General features: G+C 40.7%; 1 protein-coding gene across 1 annotated transcript in view; it reads right to left on the bottom strand.

Annotated features, from left to right (window-relative positions):
• Positions 1-27,515, bottom strand: part of LOC126412957 (juvenile hormone esterase-like) — a 112,297-nt gene that overhangs the window by 68,926 nt on the left and 15,856 nt on the right. Inside the window, exons 2-3 of the mRNA XM_050082849.1 lie at positions 21,539-21,704; positions 17,990-18,156 (exon numbers count right to left, since the gene is read on the bottom strand). Coding sequence (XP_049938806.1) covers positions 17,990-18,156; positions 21,539-21,704 — 333 coding nt within the window. The remainder of the gene's footprint in view (positions 1-17,989; positions 18,157-21,538; positions 21,705-27,515) is intronic.

Here is a 27,515-nt window from a genome sequence, read left to right as displayed (position 1 = left end):
TATTTATGGCAGAAATAGAAATAAGAATGAAAAAACTGAAAAAGGCGACAATGGTGAAGAAGTGGGATTTAGATAAGATAAGGTCCAACAAAGAACAAATTACAGAAATGCTGTCTCAGGACTTTCTAAACACATTACGAGACAAAGAAGCACCAGATAATGCCAACGAGTACTGGAATATGCTGAAAGAAGGAATCATTAAAGCAGGACAGCGTAATATAGGATATGTAAAAGGGAAAAGGTAAAAAAAAAACCATGGGTCACACAAGAAATGGTTTCCAAGATGGAGGAGAGAAGAAAATTGAAAAACAAGAACACTGAAGATGCAAGAAAGATATATCGAAGGTTAAATAACGAACTGCGAAGAGAAACAGAGCAGGCTAGGAAAAAATGTCTAAAAAGAGGAATGTGATGAAATTGAAGAACTGGACAGGAAGGGAAGATACGACTTACTATACAACAGAGTAAAGACTATGACAATGGAACAAAACAGAGCAGGAAGTGCTACTATGGAAATTTTGAGTAAAGACGAAGAGCTAGTGAACAAAGATTGTGACGACGTCCTCCAGAGATGGGAAGAATATATAAAAGAGCTATATGATACAAACAGCAAACCAGAAACTCTGGAACTTGAATCACACAATAGTGTAAGTGATGAAGAGAAAGGACCGACCATCATAATGGAAGAAGTCTGCCATTGCTGCAATGAAAAATGGCAAAGCAGTAGGTACAGATACAATACCGGGAGATTTACTAAAATGCTTGAACCACAATGGAATAGGAGAAATATTGAGGTTATGTAATAAAATGACAGTGGTGAATGGCCTGAGGACTTTTTGACAACAGTAATGATTCCATTACCAAAAAAACGAGGAACCAAGAAATGCAGCGAGCACAGGACAATCAGCCTCATTTCACATGCAGCCAAAGTGATGTTAAAAATAATTAATAAAAGACTTGAAAAAGTAATAGAGGAGAATCTCGGCGAGGAGCAGTTTGGCTTTAGACGGAATACGGGCACCAGAGATGCAATAGGACTCCTACGAATCTTGGGAGAAAGGTTTATTGAAAAAGGAAGAGACCTATATATGTGCTTCATCGATTTAGAAAAGGCATTTGACAATGTGGTTTGGGACAAGCTGGTGACTGTTATGAGGGAAAAGAGAGAGGACTGGAAAACCAGAAGACTTATAAACTCATTATACCGTAATCAAAAAGTTTCAGTTAAAGTGAGAGGAGAAAGTAGAAATTGGGTCAGACTAGGGAAAGGAGTAAGACAAGGATGCTGTTTATCACCTACTCTTTTCAACCTGTACTTGGAAAATATGATTGACCAATGCTCATTAGATGACAAAGGAGCAGAAATTGGAGGAAGAAGAGTAGGGTGCTTGAGATTTGCTGATGACATGGTCCTTCTAGCCACAGGGGAAAAAGAATTACAGGATTTGGTGGACACCATTGCAACTAACGGAAAAAAATATGGAATGAAAATTAACACAAATAAAACAAAAGTATTGGCAATAGGAGGAAATAAGGAAATAAAAATTGCGCTGAATGGAGAAACACTAGAACAGGTGCAAAATTTTAAGTATCTTGGAAGCAGGATAGACACCGACTGGAAGTGCACCACAGAAATTAAAACAAGGATAGCAATGGCAAAAGAGGCGTTTTATAGGAAAAGGAGAATCTTCTGCAGCGGTCTGGACGGAGAACTCAGAAACACTCATAAAATGTCTTGTATGGAGTGTTCTTCTATATGGCACTGAAACATGGACTATGAGGAAAAAAGACAGAGAAAGGCTGGAGGCTTTTGAGATCTGGACATGGCGGAAGATGGAAAGAATAAGTTGGACGGACAGAGTAAAAAATGAAGAGGTACTGAGAAGAGTGGGAGAGAAAAGACAGTTACTAGATATAGTAAAGAGAAGAAAAAGAAATTGGATTGGGCATATAGTAAGGAAGAATGACGGACTGATAAAAACAGTTTTAGAAGGTTATGTAGAAGGGAAAAGGAAGCGAGGAAGGAAGAGATTCCAGATACTGGATGACATGATGGACGGTACAACATACAGCAGCCTTAAGAAGGAAGCAATGGATCGCAGAAAATGGAGAGGCAAAGGACTTGCTAATATAGCAGATAACTGTTGATGATATTATCCCATCTTTCGGATAGCATACGAATCCCGTAGCGGAAGAACTGGGCGTCTTTTGTGGGGATCCATGAATCGATTCAATTTTGCACTTGTTCATATGATCGGAAGCGCTGGTCAGCCAGACTGTATGCCACTGATCGTAAAAGGTGGTAGTCAGAAAGAGCAACGTATGGAGAACACGGCGGGAGGGATAGGACTTCTCATTTCAATGTTTCCATGTATATTTTGACGGGTTTTGCGACATGGGGTCGAGCACTACCTGCTGCAAAATTACCTTTACATGTCTATGGCTGTACCGTGGCCGTTTGTGTTTCAGTGCTGGGCTCGAACGCATCAATTGCTTCAGATAGTGATGTCCTGTGACTGGCTTAGTCTATTTCAGTAGCTATGAAATCGTTCTGTCTTCCATCACGATGCCGGTCTTCGACATCAAAATGACCGTTCTTAAGGCGTTGAAACCATTCTCTGCACGTTCTTCGACTAATAGTTCCCTCATCATTGATCTTACCCAGCATTTTAAGAGCCATAGCCGCAGATTTCTTCATGTTAAAGCAGAAAATTAAAACTTCCCGCAAATGGCGAGAGATGGGTAAGTAGGTTGACGTACTTAATCGAGAATAACCTTATGATGCAATCAGAAATCGACTAATATTTTTATGGCATTATGTTTACAGATGCCTAAGGTTATTGTATTACACCTATGACCAGCCACCTGAACCCCAGTTGCCGCTACTGCCGTCTATTGCAACACGGCGGAAGCAAAGTTGTAGACCTAATAAAAGAGATGTTATGAATGATAAATTAAATAATGGCAAAACATATCTTCTGCACACTGTCATTGCCCTATCTAGTACTGGGTTACTGAAACAAATTTATCAAAGATCTGTGAAAATCTTATGGCGTATACTCAGTCATTTTCTTCACATACTTCACGATTTTTTTAATTCACTGCGATAGCTCCAGAAGGGTAACATAAGAGAGTTGGGAAACCTGATGTTCCGAGATTGCATCTCTAAGTAATACAATTACGATAGCCCGTTGTAAAAGGCACGTAAATGATTTATACGCTGATAAGGAACGGTTTACATTACAAAAAGAACAATTACTTTTGACAGTTTGAGTGTGTTGTTCTGTTTGAGTATTACAAAATTTCTCGAAACTTGTCTCCTTTACTTACTCTGTAACTAGAAGGTGCATCCTTTTCAAAAGTCTTAGAGAAGATCCAGGTGACAAGTAACTGTGTAACTTCCTATTTTTGTAAGGAAACTATATTACTTACGAAAAATAATTTTCATAAAAAATACTTGAATTGTTAGTGTGTTATCTTTGTATGAGGGAACACAGATGTTGGACTGGGAATATGAAAAAAACTGGGCACTTCATTTATCGTGGAAACATATTTACTATGTCATGCTGGACTACTAACGACAAATCACTGCTGGAACCGCCCACATCTAAAAACTTTGAATGAGAAACTGTAGCCGGCCGAAGTGGCCGAGCGGTTCTAGACGCTACAGTCTGGAACCACGCGACCGCTCCGGTCGCAGGTTCGAATCCTGCCTCGGGCATGGAAGTGTGTGATGTCCTTAGGTTAGTTAGGTTTAAGTAGCTTTAAGTTCTAGGGGACTGATGACCTCAGAAGTTAAGTCCCATAGTGCTCAGAGTCATTTGAACCTTTTTTTTTGGGGGGGGGGGGGGTAACTGTAGGTCAGAAATGAAACTGAGACTGACATTGTGATTAAATGTTGTTTTTCAAACGAAACGCATTAAAATTTATTTTGCGGTATACAGAACATAACAAAGAATATCACAGCATTCAACTCTTTAAGATGCTCATATATTTCTCCAGAAATCCATCCGTTCCTTGAGGACGTCCTGACGTGTTCTAAACTCCAGTTCCATATCCAGATAGTATTCGCCGTCAACGTTTCCCACACCACTGGACTTCCAGATGGCGCCGGATCACTGGAATACGAAAAACAGCCATGTGATAAATCGTACATACCTGTAGGAGGCAAAACGTACAATGACGATGCTGTCCTTGAACTTCGACATATGCACTTAACTTTTACGTGTGCCGAAATGGAAACGAAATTTTTTAAGTTACGACATAATGCCATGATTAACAATATAATCCTTACCACGAACGCGGCAGAAACTGATTATCTGAGAGTACACTGGGGCTATGGAATTATGAGAAGACAACTCGTATCGCGGAGTCATGTTCTTGCCACAAACAGCAATTGAAGGCCAATATCAGTTGCAGAGATTAAGAATCGCTAGATGTTTAACAGCTTGCCCTTCTGGTGTTCGTGGCAACAATTATTGACTTTAGGTTCAACGTCCAGGAGATTCAGGCGAGAATAACCAAGATTCTTTGACCGTTAGTTTTTGTCGTGGTCTATGGTGACCAGAATGCGATACCATCAAATCACGATGAACTCTTACGAATACGCTGAAATATTGGCGTCATTGAGAACTATACGCTGAAGACTTCTGGAAGGTGGCATGCAATTGAGCCGATGTAACGCATTCTTCCCGTCACAGGAGAAAGATTTTTCAAATGGCTCTTATCATGTGCACTGCACTAAGGTCGATGACAGACGTTCTCCTATTGGGTGAGTCTGTTTCATTATCAAAGCTATCGTGTTTTTATGTAGCGAGAAGTTTGTCAAACACCTGTGAAAAGAATGTGTCAAGGAGGCAGTGAACGTATGTTGCTGATTTGGTTCATGCCGAAGAAAATGGCATCCTTGTACAAAAGACAAGCATCACGGAAACACCTGTGGTCGCTGTAGAAAACATTTTATTTCCAGGAAACTAGTCATTGTTTAACAGTGTAGCAAGTGTAAGGAAGGTTTCTAGAGGATAAATACATGATTCTATCTAGTTTCAGAATCTGTGATACACACATGCATCTATTATACATTTTCCAGCGATCATCTAGTGAAAAATCGAGAGCCTATTACAGTGTTAATCGCACTGTCCAAACGAAATCGTACCACAAACGTGGTCAGTTTATTGTACAGACTTCTGCACTTGGGGGATGCTAGATTATGTGTAACACAATAGAAGAACGCATATGGAACAGATCTTGACGCCAAAGAACCTTCCTTAAAGGCGATGTAGTATTAAGCCATGACTTGCAGATTTCTGCTTACCTGACATTATTTATCTGGAAATAAGTACTCAGTACAGTAGCACTTGCTGGTTCTACGATCCCGTTATTTAAAAAGACTCAAACTGTGCAAAACTGTCTACAGAAAAAGTTTCTGTAAGTCGACAAAATATCGACAGCACAGCGTTCGTCTGGTAGGTGAATATATTCAACAACAAACATTTCAGCGCCAGAAACGATCAGCATGATTCCCAACAATAATACCGTAGGGCACGTTTGGAATGATCCCATGAGACATGCTGCCCTCACAGTCGTTCGTTAAAAACCCTTGCCGGAGAGCAGCTCTGTATGCCGTTGATCATTCATTCATACTACGGAAGTTGTTGGTATCTTATTGCTGTATTGGTACTCCAGTTAATCAAACACGGGTATCAGAGTTATTTCTGCTGTAGTAGACTGGCACGCTATTTTTATACCTTTCAAAGTTTTTATGTGTGAACATGTGGTCTTTAATTCAACTGGCCTCTAATATTGTATTCATAATGTGTCTTGGCGTTGTTCATCTTCATCACAATTGATAAATAAAACTTAGATTTTCATTTTTATTCGGAGTTTCTCTTTGTTTCATATAAATTTGTATCAGTACCACATTGTTTGAAAGAAATCAACGAATGCAGTCTCACTACGCGTCCACTGGCCGTATCTGGAGTTCCTATGATGAAATCATTTATCAGAGTATACATGTAGGTTTCACTGAATCACAACTCTTAAACGTACAAATTTTATTTATGAAGCAACTGATAATGACCACCTGCTGAAATAAGCTAATACTGTGAGATAAATCACTGGCAAAAGAAGTTATTGATTTTTAACGTTCTGAGTAGTCTAATATGGTAAAACGGCTATAACCATCAAAAAATGCAAAGCTTCATTCCTTGTAGAGCAACCTTCAGCTAAATGTTGATGTCTGGTTGCCAGATATCAATGGTTGTAATACATCCAGATTGTAAGCTTTCCATTTTTCAGATACAGTAAATCAGAGTATTAGGTCTTAAAATATAGATTAGTCTACCTTGTGCACCCCAGACCATATTAACTCTTTCGATAATTTCTTTCTGTATCCGTTGAGTCGTCTTCTGTTGCCCCAAGTAAAAAACATACAGCAACAACTGTACAAATTCATTGTTCATCTGAAGTATTTTCTTTTCCATGTGTTGGCCATAGATACAGTTAATATTACTGTAATTGATTTTTAGGTCAACACTCAGAGGTGCACTTCTAGGTTTCCACATTGGTTGCTGAATTTTATTTGCACGAAAAGCAAACACCATAATGTTGTCACCTAAGCAAAGGTGGTTTACGTGTGTTTCATTAACACAGGTTCTTTCTTCGATTCAGCAGTTCAAAGACCTGAAAACTTCCACTTGGACTGATGAGAATAATTTGGGTCACAAAATTCTGTTATTCCCTAACCTGGTTCCTTATCTGTTTCTGAATTTTCCACTTCCCTGATGTTAAATGGAGGCGGTTTACTGACTCATACATCCTTCAGTGTACAAATGTAACCTGTAACGTTTCTCAAACGCATCGTCCTTTATGGAGAGATGGTTGATAGGTTCAAAAGTTTTTGCCTCGCGAAGTACCATAATTACAGAATTTTCCCAGTTTTCTAGAACTGTATACCGTAAGCAATTCGGCAAGTTCTTCTTGTATTATTTCACTTTCTGCATTTCTATTGCAACATCAACATCTCATCATCACATCGTTATTTTCCTTATTGCCCTTGTTTCAGATTCATCTCTTAAACACGATGTTGCTAACTACGTCATCTCCCATCTTAAGCAATGGAATGTGACGTTTATCCAGCATTGCTTCCTGCTTGTTTTCTCCATACCATTTCACTATTTTCTGTTGTTTCTTTTTTGCAAACTGACACTGTTTTCTCTCGCATACTCTCCAGTGTATTTGCGCATAATTTAGATTAACCCAGAACATTCTGTAAAATTCCGTTTATCATTTGCTGCAAAGTCTCGCCTCTTTCATTGCTGGCTTGTTCCACTTGAGATTTTCGTTTCTTTAATTTTCTTCATATCTGAAGTACCTTTCTTGTCTGCAAAAGAATCTTTGTTATATAATGTCCTCTTTCAGCAATGTATATCTACATTTACTTTGACGCTTCATGTAATAAAACTCCCTTTTCATATAAATCATCATAGTATACATTTATGATTTGGTGTTTGATGAGCGATTATTACCAGATTTTGTATTTATTTTTGCTTCAGTTCTCGTGTGGCTAACATAATTTAAAACTGTAAAATGGCTCAGGGTCATCACATACTATACATTTTGTTTATTGTGTCCTAAAATATAGTCAGTTTTATTTTAATTTCATTTGATTCTTATCATGGCCATTTACTACGTGTTTCCTGGTGGAGAATGTGTTAACGGGAAACATGAAAATTTTTGTAATACATATCATCCTCACTTGTAACATACCCAAAATTTCCCCCGGAAGATGCCTTATTTTTTGTCCTAATTTCTCATTAAAATCTCATTTTTATTCGTAATAGGATTTACTGCTCTGTCTTCTACATCACTATAAGAAAATCGTGTATTGCAGCGGTAAACAACGAAACCATCTGATTATGTTCAACATCTGCTGCGAGGAAATGTTGTGCGACTTAAACGATGTTATCTTACAGCAAACCCGGTAAGTATATTTGCAGAATACGAACATTTCGGTAAAAGACTTGAATGATTTCCATAAAATCTCTATTGTTTACTTTTAAAACGTATCGGGTTATTTTTTCCGAAATCTGTTCAATGTCCATAACTTTTTGTGAAGTTTGTGTTGTAAATCCAGCCTGCACTGTATTTTCCTGCCTGCTATGTGCCTCCATAATGAAACATAAGTTCTAATTTTTATATCTTTCGTCTGTAGGATTTTTGATTACTCCACTATGTACCATTGCCAATCGATTTTAATTATTCCTCTTCCAACTTTGTTAACACATCTTTGGAGCTAGCGGTCATGCGAATTATTGTTCGTAAAAGAAATGTGATTGTAACACTGTTATTTCTAAGGTACATGTTTTAACAGTGTTGGCTGCAAACGCAACGAATTGTGCCCCGCGGCCTGAATTCCTTCATCCACTGCTATCAATAGCCTGTCACCCAGACTGAAATGATGAAGACCCAGGAACTTGCACACGTTATCAGGGCCTCCGATGACCTAACCTAAACTACACCAGCCTGCCAGGAAGCGCATTGTTTGCACAAACTCATACTAGACGTCGGCAGAACTGTGTTCACTGCAGTTTCAACCCACACCTGAGTGCTTCTAAATTACAATGCCGAGTTTGCATGGCAATCAGTTTTTATGTCATTAATGATACATTTAGATCAGATATGAACATTTATCTATAGCTTGATAAAGAATGAGCCCTTCTTCCTTTTCTTGTGCCTTTGTCCCGCATCTGCGTTGGATCGGCTTGGTTACTAACGCATTTCTTTGATATTGCTCATTTAAGGGGTGGCCGGATGCCCTTTCTTTCGCAGCCCCATCACCCTCCCCGCCCCCCTTCCACACACACACACACACACACACACACACACACACACACACACACACGCGCGCGTGACGGAATGTATATTTCCAACTGTCTGCGCGTAGTGTTTTTCACGTGAAAGTGTGTGAAAGTTTCGGTACCAGCCTGGTATTCACCTGGTTGGGTGTGGGAAACCATCTAAAAAGCAGTTCCAGGCTGGCCGACACACCGACCCTCGTCCTTAATCTGATGGCCACATACTTGATTCAGACTGGTGCAAGTCACCGTCCCTGAAGCGGCACTTCAATACTCATGGCTCTGTTGTGAATGAGAACTGCTCGAATTTAGAATTTGGTTCCTAAGGTAACACAGAACAACTTGTTACCAGGCACGTTTTGTATGTGGTGCCTCAGAAGCCGTGGTCGCTAATGCATCTTATTCCTGCTACTTACTGTTCAGAGGAGGCCGATTCGAATCAATTCAATTTATTTCCAGAAATTTTAGACCTGATATCTCGAAACTCTAAATAGGTCGCACATATTTAATAATCAACGTAATATACAATGTTTTACATTATGCATATAGTAACAGGTTGTTTTAATAGCAACCATTGCTAATATCAGTGTAGAAATAAAACAGAATATTGAAACAAAGAATCAATTGAAAAATAACAAACAGTAAAAAGAAGTAATTCGCGTTCCCAGTGAATAATTTGCTGGCAGCCTCTGAATAACTGGAGGTTTACGGTCTAACAACTACTATACGTACTTCTAAAGCTGTTGTTGCTACACTATTCTACATCGCCCAGACGGGTATGTGTGCGCTCGGCAATCCTTGAGCTGCCATATACTCATGTGCTATAGCATTCTTCGTATATATATACTTAGGTCTCTCTTAATTAAATGTATATGTGCCTGTCATTTATAATGGAGCAAACTCTTCTTTAAATTTGCCGACGTTTTTTGATATTCAGAGTGTCCACTTGATTTTATAGACTGAAAGTTAAGCAGTTACCTTTTAGATATTCGATGTGCAATCATATTAACTGTAGTCCACAAGTTTCTGTCACTTACATTTGATTTCAGATCGCATTCTAATAGTCTGCAGTCGCTCTCTTCCTTAAACATCCAACAACCACCACCACCACCTAAAAAAGGAAAAATTTGAAGACGATATAATCAGCGGAACCATCCCGTCAACATTCACAGATTTGTGTGTTACTACATCTCACTCTACGCGACTGTTGGGATATGAACCGTGACCTGTTAAAAGTTGCAACATAACTCGAGTAGGAGCAAGGTCGTACAGTTTGGACCAGTTCCTCAGGCGTGAGAATATGCTGTAAACCCGCCTTGCAGTGCTCCTAGTGTTCCAGTCAGACTGCAGTTCATGTAACTTCCGAGCTCGTAAATATCCTTTATTAGTAAGGTGAGTCATGTGACCCGTATACACGATCACATTGTCCACACTCCAACCAATACAGCGGTGCCCTGTAATGTACCGCGATATCTATCAGACCTATCCCAAGAATCAACAGCAATCCCTCAGCCGGTGTAGAGCGAAAGACACCTGTGAGCCAGAGAAACTTGCTCCACTGAATTCGTCGGAGTATTGTTTCGTGGCTACCTTGTGGAAGGCGATACGCCAGAAAGCTGGCAGCGAAGCCCACAACGCAACGACGTGGAGGATAGCTTCTCAATATGACCACACCACATGAGACGGTAATTTTATAGTCAGCAGTGCGAGTACGGGCAGTCGTATGCATGATTTTAGCTGCTTTCTGAGTAACAGATTTTACATTTCCTAGAAAGTCTCTATTATCGTCTAGAAGAATGCTTAAATATCTACAAAGAGTTTTGCGTATTACAGGGATTCCTTCAAGCCTCTCTTTGGCAAGAGAAACTTTTCTCTTCAGAAGGATGTGTGCGGTCTTATGAACATCAATAGTCAGTTTGTTGCCCTTGCAGCAATGTTGCATCTGAGAGAGCACATCATTCGTCTTTGCCTCAAGTCTCGCCCTGCAGTCTGCAGACACAGCTACTAGAATGTCATCTGAGCTTGCAACAATACGTTCAGTAGCGTCTACTCATCTAACAGATTTGGGGAAATTGGTCCGAAGTTTTGTCAATGGGTCTGCCACCTCCCTATCGTTAGAATTGGGGTTCGTGTCTGGTCCCGATGAGTTGCTTGCAAACAGATACTGAGTTTCCCCTGCATGAATCATACCTGCAAAACATTTTGACAACAAATACTAAGATCCCAATACAACGGACCACTTATGGAGCCGGCCTCTGTGGTAAAGCGGTTCTAGGCACTTTAGTCCGGAACCACACCTCGGACGTGGATGTGTGTGATGTACTTAGGTTAGTTAGGTTTACGTAGTTCTAAGTCGAGGGGACTGATGACCTCAGATGTTAAGTTCCATAGTGCTGAGAGCCATTTGAACCATTTATGGAGCCATGAGGACCGCACTTGGAAATCTTTTTGATTATATTGCTCTGCCCCGCAAGCCACTGGATGTGGGGAAGGGATTCCCATCGCCATTTTCTGCCGTTTGGGGTGAAAAGGTTATGGCGTACGTTTCTTCATCACCAAATTCCACATCGATGTCCTGGGTTAAGTCCCAAAATTCACTGGAGTGTCTAATGGAGAGAAGGCATGAAGGACTTGATGGTGATGCGCCCCCTGAAATTGTTACTTTGGATAATCGCTCCACTGAAAGTGTTACTTTCGGGGACCCTCCTGGTACTATTCGAGAGGATTAAGTTATTTGCCAACACGACGTTTCAATCTCTCCCTTCTTTTTCATGACACTCATCAACACAAACTCCGCACCATACAAACACCCGTGCCAAACGCAAATCCGGCCAATTACCTTCAAAATACCTTAAATGTAAGCCTTCCAAGTAATCAAATTAGAAAAAAAAGGCTTCGACTAGGCCCTGAGACACAAGGACAAATAAAATTATCTGTCTGTAGGTCAGCTCATCTCTCTAGAATGTCTGATACACGTAACTGATATCAACAGAGACAACCAAAGATTTCAGTTCAATAAAAGTTGTTAGTGAAGGCATTTCTTCAAAACTTGGCTGGTGGACTGTCTTCTTAACTATCTTATCATTTCACATCATACTACAATAAACGTTTCGTTTCCAGTGACTAAGCATTCTTAGTCATGATTATTATACTGTTATTGGTACACAATTTATGGTATGTTCTTGATAATATTTTAAATACCACTAGTTAACAAACTTTTCAAGTGATTATTGATTTAGGAATCTATTGCTTGACAAAATTAAATAAGTATTGTCATGCCTTACCTGTATTTGGGGAAGTTGGTCCAAAGTGTTGTCAACAGGTGTGCCACCTTCCCATCGTTGGAATTGGGGTCCGTGTCTGGTACCGATGAGTTGCTCGCAAACAGATACTGAGTTTCCCCTGCATGCATCATACCTGCAAAACATTTGAAGAACAAACACAGGTGGGAATATAATAGTGCAAGCTTCCGTGGCCAGAGTCAGTTGACATGAAAGTTTACTGGTGTGCCGGTAGGGAGTGTGGCCGTGAGGGTGTGGATCTTGCTGTTGGTTTTACTGTACAAATATAAATTCTTCATTTACTAATAAAAACGCAATCTCAATATTACACTTCATTGTAAGAGGAGTTTCACCACTGCTGGCCACAATACAATTTAATCTCCAGGTATATTTCATCACATCTGGCAATAAGAAACAAATCTTTTGTCTTACAACTCGTAGTAAAAATTTTTGCTGTAATCTTTCATGCACATAAAAAAAACAACACTGCCCATATATATACTACAAGCTGACAAACCTGGTGTTGCCCAAGTATTCATTCTGCCAATTTTCTATTAGAAACGAAAGCAAAAAAGAACTGTTTTTGTAGTGTTCATTTTAAATCCCTTTTGTGTTATATATAAGATTTTCGGGACTAGTGCAGCAGGGGATACAACCCGTCGGCTTTGAACAATGACGTCACAAGTCGCCAGAGAGCATCTATTACAGAGATGAAAGAGCTGAGGAGAATGTTGAGAAACAAAGGAATGCGAGAGAGATAAACATTGATCTCGTCAAAAGCATAAGTGTTTTTTGACTTAAAAAAAAAATCTCACGAGATAGAATAAACTGATCCTACTTTATTAAGCAATATCTTGTCAAAAGCCGAGAAGCGATTGTTCTTAATGTTCCAGCTCCCTTCAGTACGTAATAAGTGTTTTTTACTTAAAAAAAAAAAATCTCACGAGATAGAATAAACTGATCCTACTTTATTAAGCAGCTCCCTTCAGTACCTAATAAGTGTTTTTTGGCTTTTTAAAAAAAAATCTCACGAGATAGAATAAACTGATCCTACTTTATTAAGCAATATCTTGTCAAAAACCGAGAAGCGATTCTTCTTAGTGTTGTAGCTCCCTTCAGTACCTAATAAGTGTTTTTTGGCTTTAAAAAAAAAAATCTCACGAGATAGAATAAACTGATCCTACTTTATTAAGCAATAGTGTTTTTTGGCTTTTTTTAAAAAAAATCTCACGAGATAGAATAAACTGATCCTATTTTATTAAGCAATATCTTGTCAAAAGCCGAGAAGCGATTCTTCGTAGTGTTGTAGCTGCCTTCAGTAGCTGATAAGTGTTTTTTGGCTTAAAAAAAAAATCTCACGAGATAGAATAAACTGATCCTACTTTATTAAGCAATAGTGTTTTTTTGGCTTTTTTTAAAAAAAATCTCACGATATAGAATAAACTGATTCTACTTTATTAAGCAATATCTTGTCAAAAGCCGAGAAGTGATTCTTCGTAGTGTTGTAGCTGCCTTCAGTAGCTGATAAGTGTTTTTTGGCTTAAAAAAAAAATCTCACGAGATAGAATAAACTGATCCTACTTTATTAAGCAATAGTGTTTTTTCGGCTTTTTTTAAAAAAAAATCTCACGAGATAGAATAAACTGATCCTACTTTATTAAGCAATCAGTAAAGAAACGAAATTGAAACATAACAGCAAAAGCTTATTAGAACACAGAACTGCTTTATTATCTATGCCTCGAAGTGAAGACATTAAGATCTATGACTAAGGAATGACGTCATTGTTCAAAGCCGACGGGTTGTATCCCCTGCTGCACTAGACCCAGATTTTCATGGTGTTTAAAATGAACGTTTTGGAAGAAATCGAAATGTATATACACTCACAGAAAAACCCGGATAAAATATTAAACGAACAAACGTAACTAAAACACAAAAATTTTCTAGGTAACTTAACTGAAATCGTACAGCTCGATTCGGATTGGTCGTAATAAAAGGATAACACAGATATATACACACTACAAAAACATAACAAAGATTATAATACCACGCCATAGATAATGATAAATGAATAAATAAATTGTAACCATACAGCATCGCTGGATTAGCTATAAACCACACTAGAATATACAAACGGTAAAAGACCTATCTTACATCTCTGAACAACAGCAATTAACAGAGATTAAGATAGATATTTAAAAACTTACCTGCAGTTGGAAAAGACCTACGCAACAGTAAGATTATAAGACAGCGACAGCACAACAGTGCAATATGGAAGTAAGTACTAGCACACAGTAAATTGTTGTTAGTAGTAACGTTACAAATTTTAAGGAAGCGTATTTGGTTGCAGATAACCTGAATATGGCTATAAAGCCGAAATAGGCCTATTGCTATTTAACACGTCTAGCAACAATTGTAGCAGCATTGTGGTACTTTACTGTCTTTTATTTTATTTATATTGAATTGTTTCGGCGTCATATAGGCCCCTACGTTGCTTCGGGGGTTTTAAACTGTTCTCTGCTATATTGCTTTATGAAATTCGAAGAAACAAAACTGACAACTATATACTGAATACTACGTCACACTGAAAAGAAGATGCTGTAGATTTAGTCAGCTAGCAGTATTAACCAATAATTAAAGTTATGCAGGATTACGATTATTGTCACGTGTGGAAAAATTAAGACTGCACACAAGAAAGTACACCTTGCAATAAAGGTTTTATTAGAACTACGAAATTTTCGGTAATACTTTGGACATCATTAATACCACACTAAATGTAATCATTATGCTTCTCAGGAACAAAAGATATTTACATGCAACAGTAACGTCTCAAGACAAACACATACCATAATCCGTAGAGGCAGTTCCATAGTACTCGAAGAAATAGGAGTGAACAGGTAGGCTGTTGGAGTTGGCTACGGTCCTAGCGAAGGAGTCTGCTGATTGTATGAAGTACAAGTCTGAAAAGAACTGCAGATAAACAATTACTCTTTAGAAACACTTGGGAGACAGCAGAAAATTGCCTCAACACATACAATGTAGCACTTGAGACGTCTGTCCTGATCATGTTTCGCAACAAGCGTACAAAAGGAAACACCGCTTATTCGGAGTGCTACTGAATTAGCATGAAGGAGAACGAGCGCCTCGAATCTCCATCCGGTCATCCATGCTTAGGTTTACTATGATTTTCCAAAATGGTTAAAAATGAACGCCGGGATGATTCCTTTGAAAAGGATGCGGTCGATTTCCTCAAAGGTCTATTCAGAATTCTTCCTTACACCTCTGATGACTTTGTAATTGACGGACTACTGAAGACTTCTTCTCGTCTTTTCCGAGCAAACGTTTACAGCAACCCCAGATGAATGTAATGCAGAGCTTCCAGAATAACACTCGCTAGGAAAGCGGTGGACAGCTTGCACTGACGTAAACATGAAAGACAAAAAATAAGCGCATTTTCGGCTTATATAACACAGTGTAGCCGTATTCAGTGCTAGAAATTTGGTCCTAATCTTTATAGCAGGTTTTCTTTACTAATAACACGAAGTATAATGCTTTGTCTGACTTCTGTGGTACCTCTCTCTATTTTTATACGGCAAATATGAGTAGAGATTGGTTTTGTCGTCATCCGTTGACACCTGAGCTCGCTGAGAATATTGTCGTTCTTCAGCTGCCTTTATTTTCCGGTTCCTAGATTTATGTGTCAGCGTTAGTAATAAAACCTTTTATAATTGTTAATTCAAGCTCTTCCACTGAGTTAACTGAAAATTTTATTACAGTAAAAGAAGTGAAGATTATTGCGTGTCACGAACGGTGCTTCCGGCATGCCATTGTATCTTACTACTCTGTTCTGACGAAAAGAGTTTTCGTACTAGCCATATCGCATTTTTTTGCAGCAAGTGTATGTTTCTCAGTTTGTTAAAGATCTGAAAACCATGCAGGCATCTATTGCAGTATACTTTACCACTATCGTTTGCTACATATATCTCACAACCACACGCTATCTCACTAACATACAAGCATAAAAACACCTATCATAGTTTTTATTTGTGTTATTTTATGTGAAGATATTTTTTTTAGATTGATTGAGTAACTCACAGCATTATCTCGACACCCTCATCAAGCGTTATGTTTTATAGTAGCAAACGCAGCCATGGCCTACCGAGGACATAGCGATCATTGTAAACAGTATTCAGATAAAACACCCACTGGTGTTTGCTTGTGGTACCGAGCGGTACTTCTAATCCCGCTGCGTCCGGGGTACTCTGACGGTGCTCACGTCTGAGAAGCGAAACCAGTTGTAGTAAAGCAAATAGTTTGCGATCTGTAGTTATATTATCTGAGTATTAGTTACAGAGTAGTTTGTAAATCCTGACTTCGGTAGTAGATAAAATTAAATCCTTAAAGTAGAAAAGGCAATGAGAGTTGGAAAATTTCTGTAGAAACTGTTCAGGTAGAAGACGTAGTAGAAGAAGTAGTAAAGCAGTGATAACAAAAATATAGGAAACATAAAGTCTTCGTAATATCTTATTATAGCAAAGGAGATAACTATACTTAAAAGGCCTTTCCGTAATTTTATGATTTCATGACTTGTTAGCAACACTGTTTTATTGCTCTCACTATCATACTTTCAACACTTGCCGATGTTTAGGAGAAGAATACAATGATTCGTTTTGTTTTATTTTCTGTTGAGTTCAGCGGCTTCGTCCTTTTCAATTACCAAGTCTTGATTTCTTTATCTCCATGATGTGAAAGCATGGGTGTGTATTTTCGAATGTTCGGAGTACATTAGTCAGAGAAGTTTCTTCCCCCCGCCACTCTACAACGACAAGTAGCCAGGCCGACCTTCCGCTTTAAACTCCTTTCTTCTCAGTTTAAGCTCCAGAGATGTCCACTAAAATAGTGTGTAGTGAATCATGAGCCTTCCCCGTCTTGGTGTTTTTTCAGTAAAAAAAACATGCCGGGTATAGCTTTCCTGGTTTTCTGTTTTACTCGATTGGCTAGCCTAGGGGCGCTATGCCTTTGCCTTAAGAAAAAAGCGAGGCCGCTTCCACAACGGACGAGCGGAAGCTGGTCTCTTGGATGGGGACTCTCTTCCTGCAGACTCCATCGAGCGAGTGTCGTTTTTCGCCAGGAAAATGGTCTTAATATTAGTCTGACTGTGTTGTGTGAGTTAGGTTGTTGCTAGATTTGAAAGTGTCAGCACTTCAATTTCAGTTGCTGATCAATAATATTCCCGCTGAATACCAACAGATTCGTATGCAAAATAAGATATCGTGTTCATGGTTTGTTGTTCGTCCTATCTGTCAATAACTTTCGCGTTTCGCGTCTTGACTCAGTTAGCCAGTGCTGTTAGTTTAGCGGAGTGATAACTGAACGAAATTCTTAACGGCAGCGAAATTATGGTAGTGGAGTGGACTTTGAATCTGTTATGAACGGCCGGCAGGTGTGGCCGAGTGGTTCTAGGCGCTTCAGTCTGGAACCGTGCGACCGCTACGGTCGCAGGTTCGAATCCTGCCTCGGGCATGGATGTGTGTGACGTCCTTAGGTTGGTTAGGTTTAAGTAGTTCTAAGTTCTAGGGGACTGATGATCTGAGATGTTAAGTCCAATAGTGCTCAGAGACATATTTGTTATGAACGACCGCCGCAAATGTGTTTCATAGTCCTAGGGTTGCACTTGTTTCTTGAGTTCTAATTATTATTTATTCCTTAGAAGACTTAAACGTCAACTTTCATTGAGGACGTGGTTCTCCCAAGTGGGCACACGAAATCGACTCTAATGCTTCAGACTGACACCAACTCTGCACGACCTTGCAAGATTTTTCTGATATTCTAGAGTGGCGAATGCTTTAAACTTACATCAATAACAGCTTGCATGTCGTCCATGGAGAAGCCTTCGTCCCGAAAGTAGAACTGCTCCAGCTGTTCAGCCGCACGAGTCCGCTGTTCCTCCGTGGGCAGTGGCAGCTGGGAGCCGATCAGCATTGTGAAGTTGTCCTTCATGTCCGCGATCTTTGCTTCGGTCACTAGAACAAACCAACAGCTCTGGAATAGCAAACGGATTCTGCGCACTACAAGTCCATAAAAGGTGCATCCAGCAGCTTCTACAGGACTAAGCAGCGAAGAGTTTCTGATTCCTGTGGCGTGCACTTACATGTTTCTTTAAATTCCGGAACTATCAATGTCGGTTTCACACGTTAGCCTGGTGTTTCTGTTGCAAGTCTGTAGACATCTGGTCTGTACTGGCATCTGATTATTTCCGTTCTTCTTTTTCCTTGCCTTGTCAATACTACACGAAGATCAGCACAGAAAACTAAAACAACCACCAACAAGATAATAAATGAAAAGTGTTATGATCTGCCCTACGATGGTCATTAATGACTTTAGAACTTTCCATGCTCCACTTTCGATATTGGCAACTGAAGAAGCTGCGACGACCAGTAGCCAAATGGATCAGAGTCAAGCTTTGTTCAGAAGTGTGCATTAATCGAGCTTTATTGTGAACCGAGTACTACAGTTACATACAATCTCTTGAATCCACTGTATGGTGCAGGGTGGAGGGTACCACATACCGTTACTAGTCGTTACCTTTCCTGTTCCACTCGCAATTAGAGTGAGGGAAGAACGACTGTCTATAAGCCTCCTTATCACCCATAATTTTTCTCATCTTATCTTCGTGGTCCTTAAACAAAACGTACGTTGGAGGAGGTAGAATCGATCTGCAGCCGCCCTCAAATGGCGGTACTTTATATTTCCGCAGTAGTGCCTCGAGAAAGAGTATCATCTTCCCTCCAGGGTTTTCTATTTGCGTGTCTGAAGCATCTCCATGATTGTCGAGTGGTGATCGTGCCTACTGGTCAGAAATCTTGCTTCGATAATTTTCTTTATTCCGATTTGCTGGAGATCGAAAACACTCGCTCAGTACTCAAAGCTAAGTCGCACTGCGTTCTACACGCCATCTCCATTATAAATGCTGTTGTGGGGTCGGGGTCGAACCCAGGACTCCAGATGGCAGAGCTGAAGCCGGGACCCACCACGCCGTATTTCGTCAGGAGGCCGAGCAAGTTAGCGTCAGGGGGTAGTGCAGAGCGATACAGCGGTATTCAGTAGCATTTCTTTATTCAGCTAATTTACAGTATCCGAAGGGTGCAGCGTAGTGTTGGTGTGCCACCCGCAACGCTGTCCCGCGAGTCCAGCTGGCTCAGCAACTCCTGGTATGCTGACGCTGCTGCTGCCGTCATCAAGGCTGTTCAGCTCGAAGTCGGCTGCGCTGTCCCCCGTCGCCCCCCGCCGATGTGTTGCGTCTTGCGCCGCATAGCTGCCCGCGATTCCATAGAACGCTACAGTCCCTGGTCCTCACCACCTTCCACTCTGTTTGGCCTGTTCTGTCCGACCATGGGACAAAGGCGGATGTACTGGTCACCTGTGGTCCTTGGGCCGTCGCTGCTCCCAGGACAGGACCATCCCTCAGCCCGCGCATTCCTGCACGCTGTGCCACAACTTGCTACTAGTGGTGTTTGCTGGATGGCAACACCCACCGTCGTCTCTGGCGCTGTCTCAGTGCTGCTGCGCCTCCTGCGGAGCGTACGCCTCGCCCAGACCCCGTTACGCCAGGTGGGAAGCGAACGTGGCCCATAGACTGGAGTGGAACCGAGCCCCTCCTGGATCCACTGCAGACCTCTGTCACTGCCCTCTTTCAGGCAGACTGTGCAATCTCCAAGTTGCAGGCTGTGGTTCCGTCCCAACCCGGTGTTGTGTCCCCAGACGCAGGATATAGACCGAACAAGTACATAGAAAGAAAGTACAAGTTTATACCAAACACTTATAACATTGCTGACAGACTGGCCCCTATAATCGTAGACCAGCACATGTCCGTGCCGACGCGTGAATGACCTGGCACACTCCGTCCCAAGCTAAAACTGCCCGTCTATTTATACTGGTTTTTCCCTCACTTCTGAAATAGTGTCAGGGAGAGACAGAAACTATGGCAGGTATAAATTCCCACAAGTCACCCACTTACAAATCGTCCTCCTGGCTCTGGCCTAGTGCCCCGCCTCATACATCGCAATAACTTAAGGCAACAATGCTGTTTCCTGCCTCATTGTTGCTCCACTCAGAACAAATCGTGCGTACAATGCCACTGTCGCAGCTCCGCGCTTGCGAGTGTCATGTTTACCTTGCCTGGCCTGCTGGCTGTCGTCTGTTACCACACTCTGCCCCAGATTTCATCGCCCAACCGGGCCTTCATTGAATGGTAAAATTTTCCTTTCCGTCGACTAGGACTGACACTAGCGCAGCAATGCACTGTCCTTTCCCAAAATTCTCCGCACAAAACGAAGCCGAGCATTCTTCCCTACTACTAACATCATGTGCTCATTCCATTTCACATCGCTTTGCAACGTTACGCCTAGATATTTAGTCGATATGATTGTTAAGCAGCACACTGGTAATGCTGTGCTAGGACTTTATAGGATTGTTGATCCTACTCATCGGCATTAGCTTACATTCTTCTATATTTAGAGCAAACTGCCATTCAGCACATCAACTAGAAATTCTGTCTAAGTCACGGTATCCTTCTACAGTCACTTAACAGCGACACCTTCCTGTAGACTGCAATGTCATCGGTAAACAGCCGTAATTTGCTGTTCACCCTGTCTGTCAGAGTGCCCTGGGACGCTCTTGACGATAACCTTGTATCTGATGAACACACGCTGTCGATGACAACGTACTGGGTTGTATTACTTAAAAAGGCTTCGAGCCACTCACAAATCCCGGAACCTGTTCCGTATGCTCTGGCCTCCGTCAACAGTCTGCAGTGGGGCACCGTGTCAAACGCTTTCCAGAAATCTGGGAACATGGAATCTGCCTGTTGCTCTCCATCCTTGATTTGTAGGCTGTGAGAAAAGGGCAAGCTGAGTTTCGCACGAGCTATGCTTTCTCAGTCAGTGCTGAAATTTGGACAGGAGCTTTTTACGTCTCAAGGAGCTTTATTGTATCCAAACTCACAATGTGTTCACCAATTTTGCAGCAAACCGAAGGATACTGGTCTGTGATTATGCGAGTCCTTTGTTTTACCTTTGTTATACACAGGAGTCACCTGCGTTTTTTTTCCAGTCGCTCGGGACATTCTTCTGGGAGAGAGATTAACGATAAATGCAAGATAAGTAAGGAGCCAATGCCGCAGAACATTTTCTGTGAAACAGAACTGGGATTCCGTCTGGACCTGAATCAAAACATGGTGACCTTAGCAGAACTCGTAATCTGAATACTGAAAGGACAATTGAACTCTTTTCCCCCCACAGTATACTATATAGATATAGATTCGTATTGTAAGTATTACAAATGTGGCATGCGAATCACATATGACCCAAGTGGACGAGGGGAATGAACACAGATCGTGTTACTTACAGGTGGGTACGACGGTGCCTTCAGCGGAAGTGACGCCCACAATTATGGGGACCTGGTTGTAACTGCCGTTCCTCAGAATGTCTGCTGGAGGCTCGACGATCACCGCAGAGTCAGATGGCGCTTCCACGACGGGTACGAACGCCAGCGATAGTGGACGGCGCTTCTCCTGTGAATTTTAGTAGTAACAAAGATATCAGCTACTCGTTGGTATAAGCGAGAAATGTTCGTCATAACTGACACAAGATATCATCTGAACTGCAAACGTCCTAAAATAATGTGAGTGGAAACAGTTTACATGGGGTAGTGTGTAACTACAAGACACTAAGTTACAACGGTAACAATATCTCTTTTCAGAATGAGCGGTATTCTTTGGCTAGTATTTACGTGATTCTGTTCTCGGATTTCACAGGAATTTCCTGATTACATGTGTACCACATGCTTCTATTTTGGTTTGTCTGCTTGTGATATACATCAATGACTTTCCAGTAGTATTGTTAAAAGATGACAATTTTATACTTTTCACAGATGATACAAGTGTACTACTATTTTTACTTTATATTGAAAAACAACGGGAGCTAACCAAGATAAACAGTAAATGTCTTAAATTTCGAGAAAACCTTTGACAACGTGGTAAGAAGGACTATGAAAAATAATGAAGTCATAGTAGGTAATAGATGTGATAACTGAAATCAGAGCATGGACGAAAACATATTATTTGTGTTAGATCTAGGTCTAAAACTGACAAACTCACTCCCGACGAGCAAAGGAATGAGAATTAATGTGATTTACTTGAACAATGCTAGTTGAAACCAACAGCTGTGTTGTAATCCAACGCTGTTTACTCAAAATATGCTGTAGTTTCAAACCCAAAAATGTGTCGAGACTGGTAGCATGTTTTGAATTCACGACGGTGGATTACAATACAGCTGCTGATTTCAACCATCATTATTCAAGTACTTCATAGCCAGCTTCTGTCCCATCGTTCGCGATGAATTACCAGTGAATATGATTTATCTCCTATTCTGTTTAATATTTACATCGATTACGCTAATTGCAGATGAAGTTTTAAATTTAACACTGGGATACACCTGAGCGATGTTCCATTAGATCTTCTTTGTGCTGACTGATTTACAGTGCTTTCAAGAAAAGATGTCCTGCAGGTAAATTTTCTTGACTTGAATAAAATGTTTTACGAAAATGAGGCATAAATTTCAGTTCAGGAAACGAAAACAATGGCTTTTATAGGAAAGCACTGTGAGGAGCCTGCATACTCACATAGCACAATAGTATAGTGTTTATTTTGTATTTATTTCACGTCACGACTAGACCGTACCGGACTCAATGCCAGTGGAACAATAAATAATCGTCCCTGCACACGAGTGTAGATACGTTGCTGCAGCTTTTAAGCTGCGAGTAGTTTGCAGTCGGTATACAAAGGTCATCATTGTCAGTCGCTCGTAGAGCGTGGAAGTATTTTGTACACCATAGTATTCGAGGATAGTGCTAGTTAGCAGTTTCCTGATGCTCATGGAGACAAAAGTGTCTAAAAGATTAACGACGTTGGCAAAACGGAAAGAAACGCATTTATTTATCGTAATTAAATATAAAGTTTCAGTATAAAAGTTCGGGCAATATCTGTGGCGTTTAAGAGAAAGTTGTGTGTGATAATTTTAGTGTAATCTATCTTGAAACAATAAATAATCACTATTTTTACTTCAAATATATTTCACAGTTATCAAACAGAATCTTTTGTGAATGATTTCCCTGTTTAACCAACCAGAAGGAAACAAATACAAGTAAATCCGAGTGACGATATCTCATACCTATGGGTAACGGTCAGTATAACGATATCCAAGCTGGAATCAATCCACAGACAATCCTGCCGATGGAACATCCGCAACTGAGCATTATAGCAGAGGTTGCAAATACCGCTTCAGTTGTAAGATTGTTTTTATTTTTCAGTAGTTAAAACACGACCGGCTTCGGGCTCTTACATGCCCATCACCAGGTCTTATAACTTTGCGCTGTGACCCAGAGCGAGCACAGGACGCGGTGGATCACCAGCGAACGGACGCCACGTCGTGTACTCCGTCCACCGCTGCGCTCTGAGTCACAGAGCAAAGTTATAAGACCTGATGATGGGCATATAAGAGCCCGAAGCCGGTCGTGTTTTAACTACTGAAAAATAATAAGAATCTTACAACTGAGCCGGCTGCTGTGGTCGAGCGCTTCTAGACGCTTCAGGCCGGAACCGCGCTGCTGCTATGGTCGCAGATTCGAATCCTGCCTCGGGCATGGATGTGTATAATGTCCTTAGGTTAATTAGGCTTAAGTAGTTCTAAGTTCTAGTGGACTAATGACCTCAGATGTTAAGTCCCATAGTGCTTATAGCCATTTGAACGATTTGAACCTTACAACTGCAGCGGTATTTGCAACCTCTGCCGATGAGTCCAGTTTAAACTCGATCATTAGTTGAAGGATAGCCTATAACGCTACAGATAAGGGAATAACAGACCAGACCGGGTAGCAGTATGGTACTTGAAAGTAAAGGAGCAGAAAATTGGAAATTTGTGGTAAGGTCTTATGGCACCAAACTGCTGAGGTCATCGGTCCCTAAGCCTACATACTACTTAATCTAACTTAAGCTATGGACAACACACACACCCATGCCTGAGGGAGGCCTCGAACGTCCGAAGGCGGGAGCAGCACGGACCGTGACATGGCGCCCTAGACTGCGCAGCTACCGCGCGCGGCGAAAGGAGCAGACACCTTACACATGTAGAATGGTGTCAACACTGCATCTGGACAATCTTGGATGCGGAATTCGAGCGCCTGTATCAATGTTGGCAGCCCTGGCCAAACAGCGTTCCACGAGCTTGAGTGCTTTGCCTGCGCCCCTGCCTAGCGTTCTGAGCACAGCGCAGGTGGGGCTGAGGGGCGATAAAAAGAAAAAAGGAGAAACCATTTTGTTCTATGCCGAAAGGGAATTATCTTACTTTTCATATGGCTTCATAAGCCATCACACGATTGTGAGCTGGGGAAACGCTTATTGGAACATTATTATGACACCAGCCAGAAAGACAGTATGACGGACTTGTGTTCTGATGAAAAACAGTGAATGCTGGCTGAACTAAAGGCCGCCATTAGGGAAAAACATGAGTTTATGGTAAGCAGAGTGTTGACAAAATCTTTTATAGCCGACATTACCAATTATTTGACTTCATTAAGTGTCTTAATTCGAGAGGAGTATCATTTGGTAAGAGATATGACAGACGAAATGGATGCTATCAAATAAAAAGGACTTCGATGCATTCGTCAGATCATTCTAGATTTAGGCTGATAATGCAGATCATCACTTCCAACATGAGGCAATAGACGTACCCAGCTCAACGACCTGTTTGTTCAATACAAGGTCTTGCAAGACTTTTATATAATGTTATCTCAAGAGCAATGTCCTCGACTGCACAGATAATCTGCTGAAGAAATTTCAGCACTTGATTCACCGTGTATACGTGAATATTTCTTTATGAAATTGACAAAATCTCACCAACGTTCTAGTTTAACAGATTTTGATCTTCATGTTTTCGCGGCGTAAATACTTTTCCATAAATCTTCGGCCGTGCAGCCGCATAAATTCAGCTTCTTCTTCTAATATTTCGGCTGAATACCGTCCAGGCATCTTCAGAGTGAGCCGAGGTGACTAACGCCCCAGCTCCTGCTCCGTCCTTTTAAACCAGAGGACCGAACCACTGCGTATGAGGCCAAAGATACATCAGGCACCAGAGATGTTGATAGGTGGCAAAGAGGTGAAACATGTGCATGAGAATTAAATCTATGGCTGCACAGTCGATCCACACAGTGATATCGATGTGTCACTGAGAGCTGTACCCTACCGACATCTTTGTGATTTAATTACAGAATTTGCCGGATTACATGATTTTTCCAAGTTGAAACCGCTATCTCCATTAATTAAATTCGTCGCCAATCGAATTTCAATTGCTTCTTTTACTACTGAATCGCAGAAAGATAAAGTAGATGCTAAAATTTCGACATTATCGTACATCAGTGTCAGTACAGTGCTCAGCCACCGCAGATTTGTTAGGTTTTAAGAGACGGGTGTACCTGCAGTGTTCTGTGGACCTCACCTGACTGTACGTACCTAGAAATCTGCAGTGACGGAGCACTGTATTGCCACTGGGCACTCTATGTATGTTGATTTTTCAAGCAACATTGAACAGGAAAAGCTATAGGCTGTTAATTTCTTTTCGTCTGTGTAAAATGCATGTGCAGTGTGCGTGTTTCATTTACTATGGTTAGACAAACCGAGAACAGTGACGTAATTAATGAGGAGAGGCAAGGAAGGTAGGTCAGCGTTTTATGTCCTGTTGGCAAAGAGGCCATCAGAGACGGAGCACAAGCTAGGACTGGGAAAGAAGAGAAAGGAAATTGGCACGCCCTTTTAAAGGATTCATTCTGTCGTTTGCACGAAGTTTAGGGAAATTACTGAAAACCTAAATCTCGAGGGGCAGACACGGATTTGATCAGGATACTAATAACAGGAATGCCATTAACAAATGATAACTAGTTGCCAGAAGTCAAACTATGGAAGAAATTGAATGTGCAAATTCGTATTTGAACGTAACACTGAATCAAGAGACGCGGGAACAGGCAACATTTGTATTCATAAAGTATCAAAGGAAAATATGATAATCGAGTTGGTACAAGAAATAAGGATAGGTACTCAAAAGCTATACAGTAGCAATCAGGAGTTGAGATCAGATGTGAACAGAAGTCAAATGCTAATCATCAAGAACTGCAGGCAGAGATAAAACTTTTCAAGCATTAAATTCATAAAATGTTGGACCAAAAAGTGATAGCTATCCGTAATGACATACATATCAGTTCAATAAATTTAAAAAAGAATGTAACAAATAGCGCAACGCATCACCATCTGAGTTCAAGTGTAAGATAAATATGCATTTTTGCGAGATAGATGTGGATGTTACCAAAATTCAGGATCACATAAATTATAAAACAAACTATAGTGACACTACAGAAAGGAATAACGAAATAGCTCATGCATAAGATATCTGTGAACAAAAGAAACATTCCGTTATTAAACTGAGGAGAAGTAGAAAAGCAAATGCAAGAAAATCATAACGTGAGCCGTTGCACGAACATGATCACCGATAACATGATCAGTCTAAGACAGTTCAGGAAATTCGACCCACATATACAGTAACTCCCAGTAGATTTCATGAAACAATTTAGAGCTATGCTTACATGAATTCATAAAACAGATATTTTTATTTTCGACACATGACTGCAGGTGCTGGAACATGGGCAGACCGTATGGTTGATCAATATACGAACATCGCAGTCTTCGAAAATGTGTTCTATCATAGGTACTGGTTACGAGAAAAACAGCGAAATATCAACGAAAAATTATCATCAGTTTATAACTACGAATGCCGCGAATGACTAATGTGCAACTTGCTTCAAAACTTTTGGGACCGAAATAGCTATCCGTATGACCCCATCAGCGACGGTGATTTGATTACTTTTTGATAAAACATTTGTCATGGGAAGTATGAAGACAGCAAGGTTCGCAAACGTTAAATGATTTCAGTGAGCTCTTATGCTTTCCTGACCGTTAGAAAAGATTTACAGTACACGAGATGTGCTGAAAGAGTGCACAATATTCTTAATGACGCGAAACACTAAGGCAAGAGACAATAAAGCGCGGTGAAGTGGCCACCAACAGGTAGTGCAAGACATATTTCAGGATCTTTCGCCTCGAAAATAAACACAAGAAACAGGCATCAGTTAACGGCAAAACAAGTGTAAATTAAATGAAACAAAAGTTTATGTTACTAGTCACTGTTTATTTACCTCCGCGACGCATTTCAAAGGTTTCAACCTCCATCATCTGGTGCATCTACCTGGTGATGGAGTGTTAAAACTTTGAAACGCGTCG

The sequence above is a fragment of the Schistocerca serialis genome, chromosome 7 (assembly GCF_023864345.2).
Source record: "Schistocerca serialis cubense isolate TAMUIC-IGC-003099 chromosome 7, iqSchSeri2.2, whole genome shotgun sequence".
NCBI classification, from domain to species: Eukaryota; Metazoa; Arthropoda; class Insecta; order Orthoptera; family Acrididae; genus Schistocerca; species Schistocerca serialis.
The sequence above is the reverse complement of the archived record's forward strand: the minus strand, read 5'-3'. Positions and strand labels throughout refer to the sequence as shown.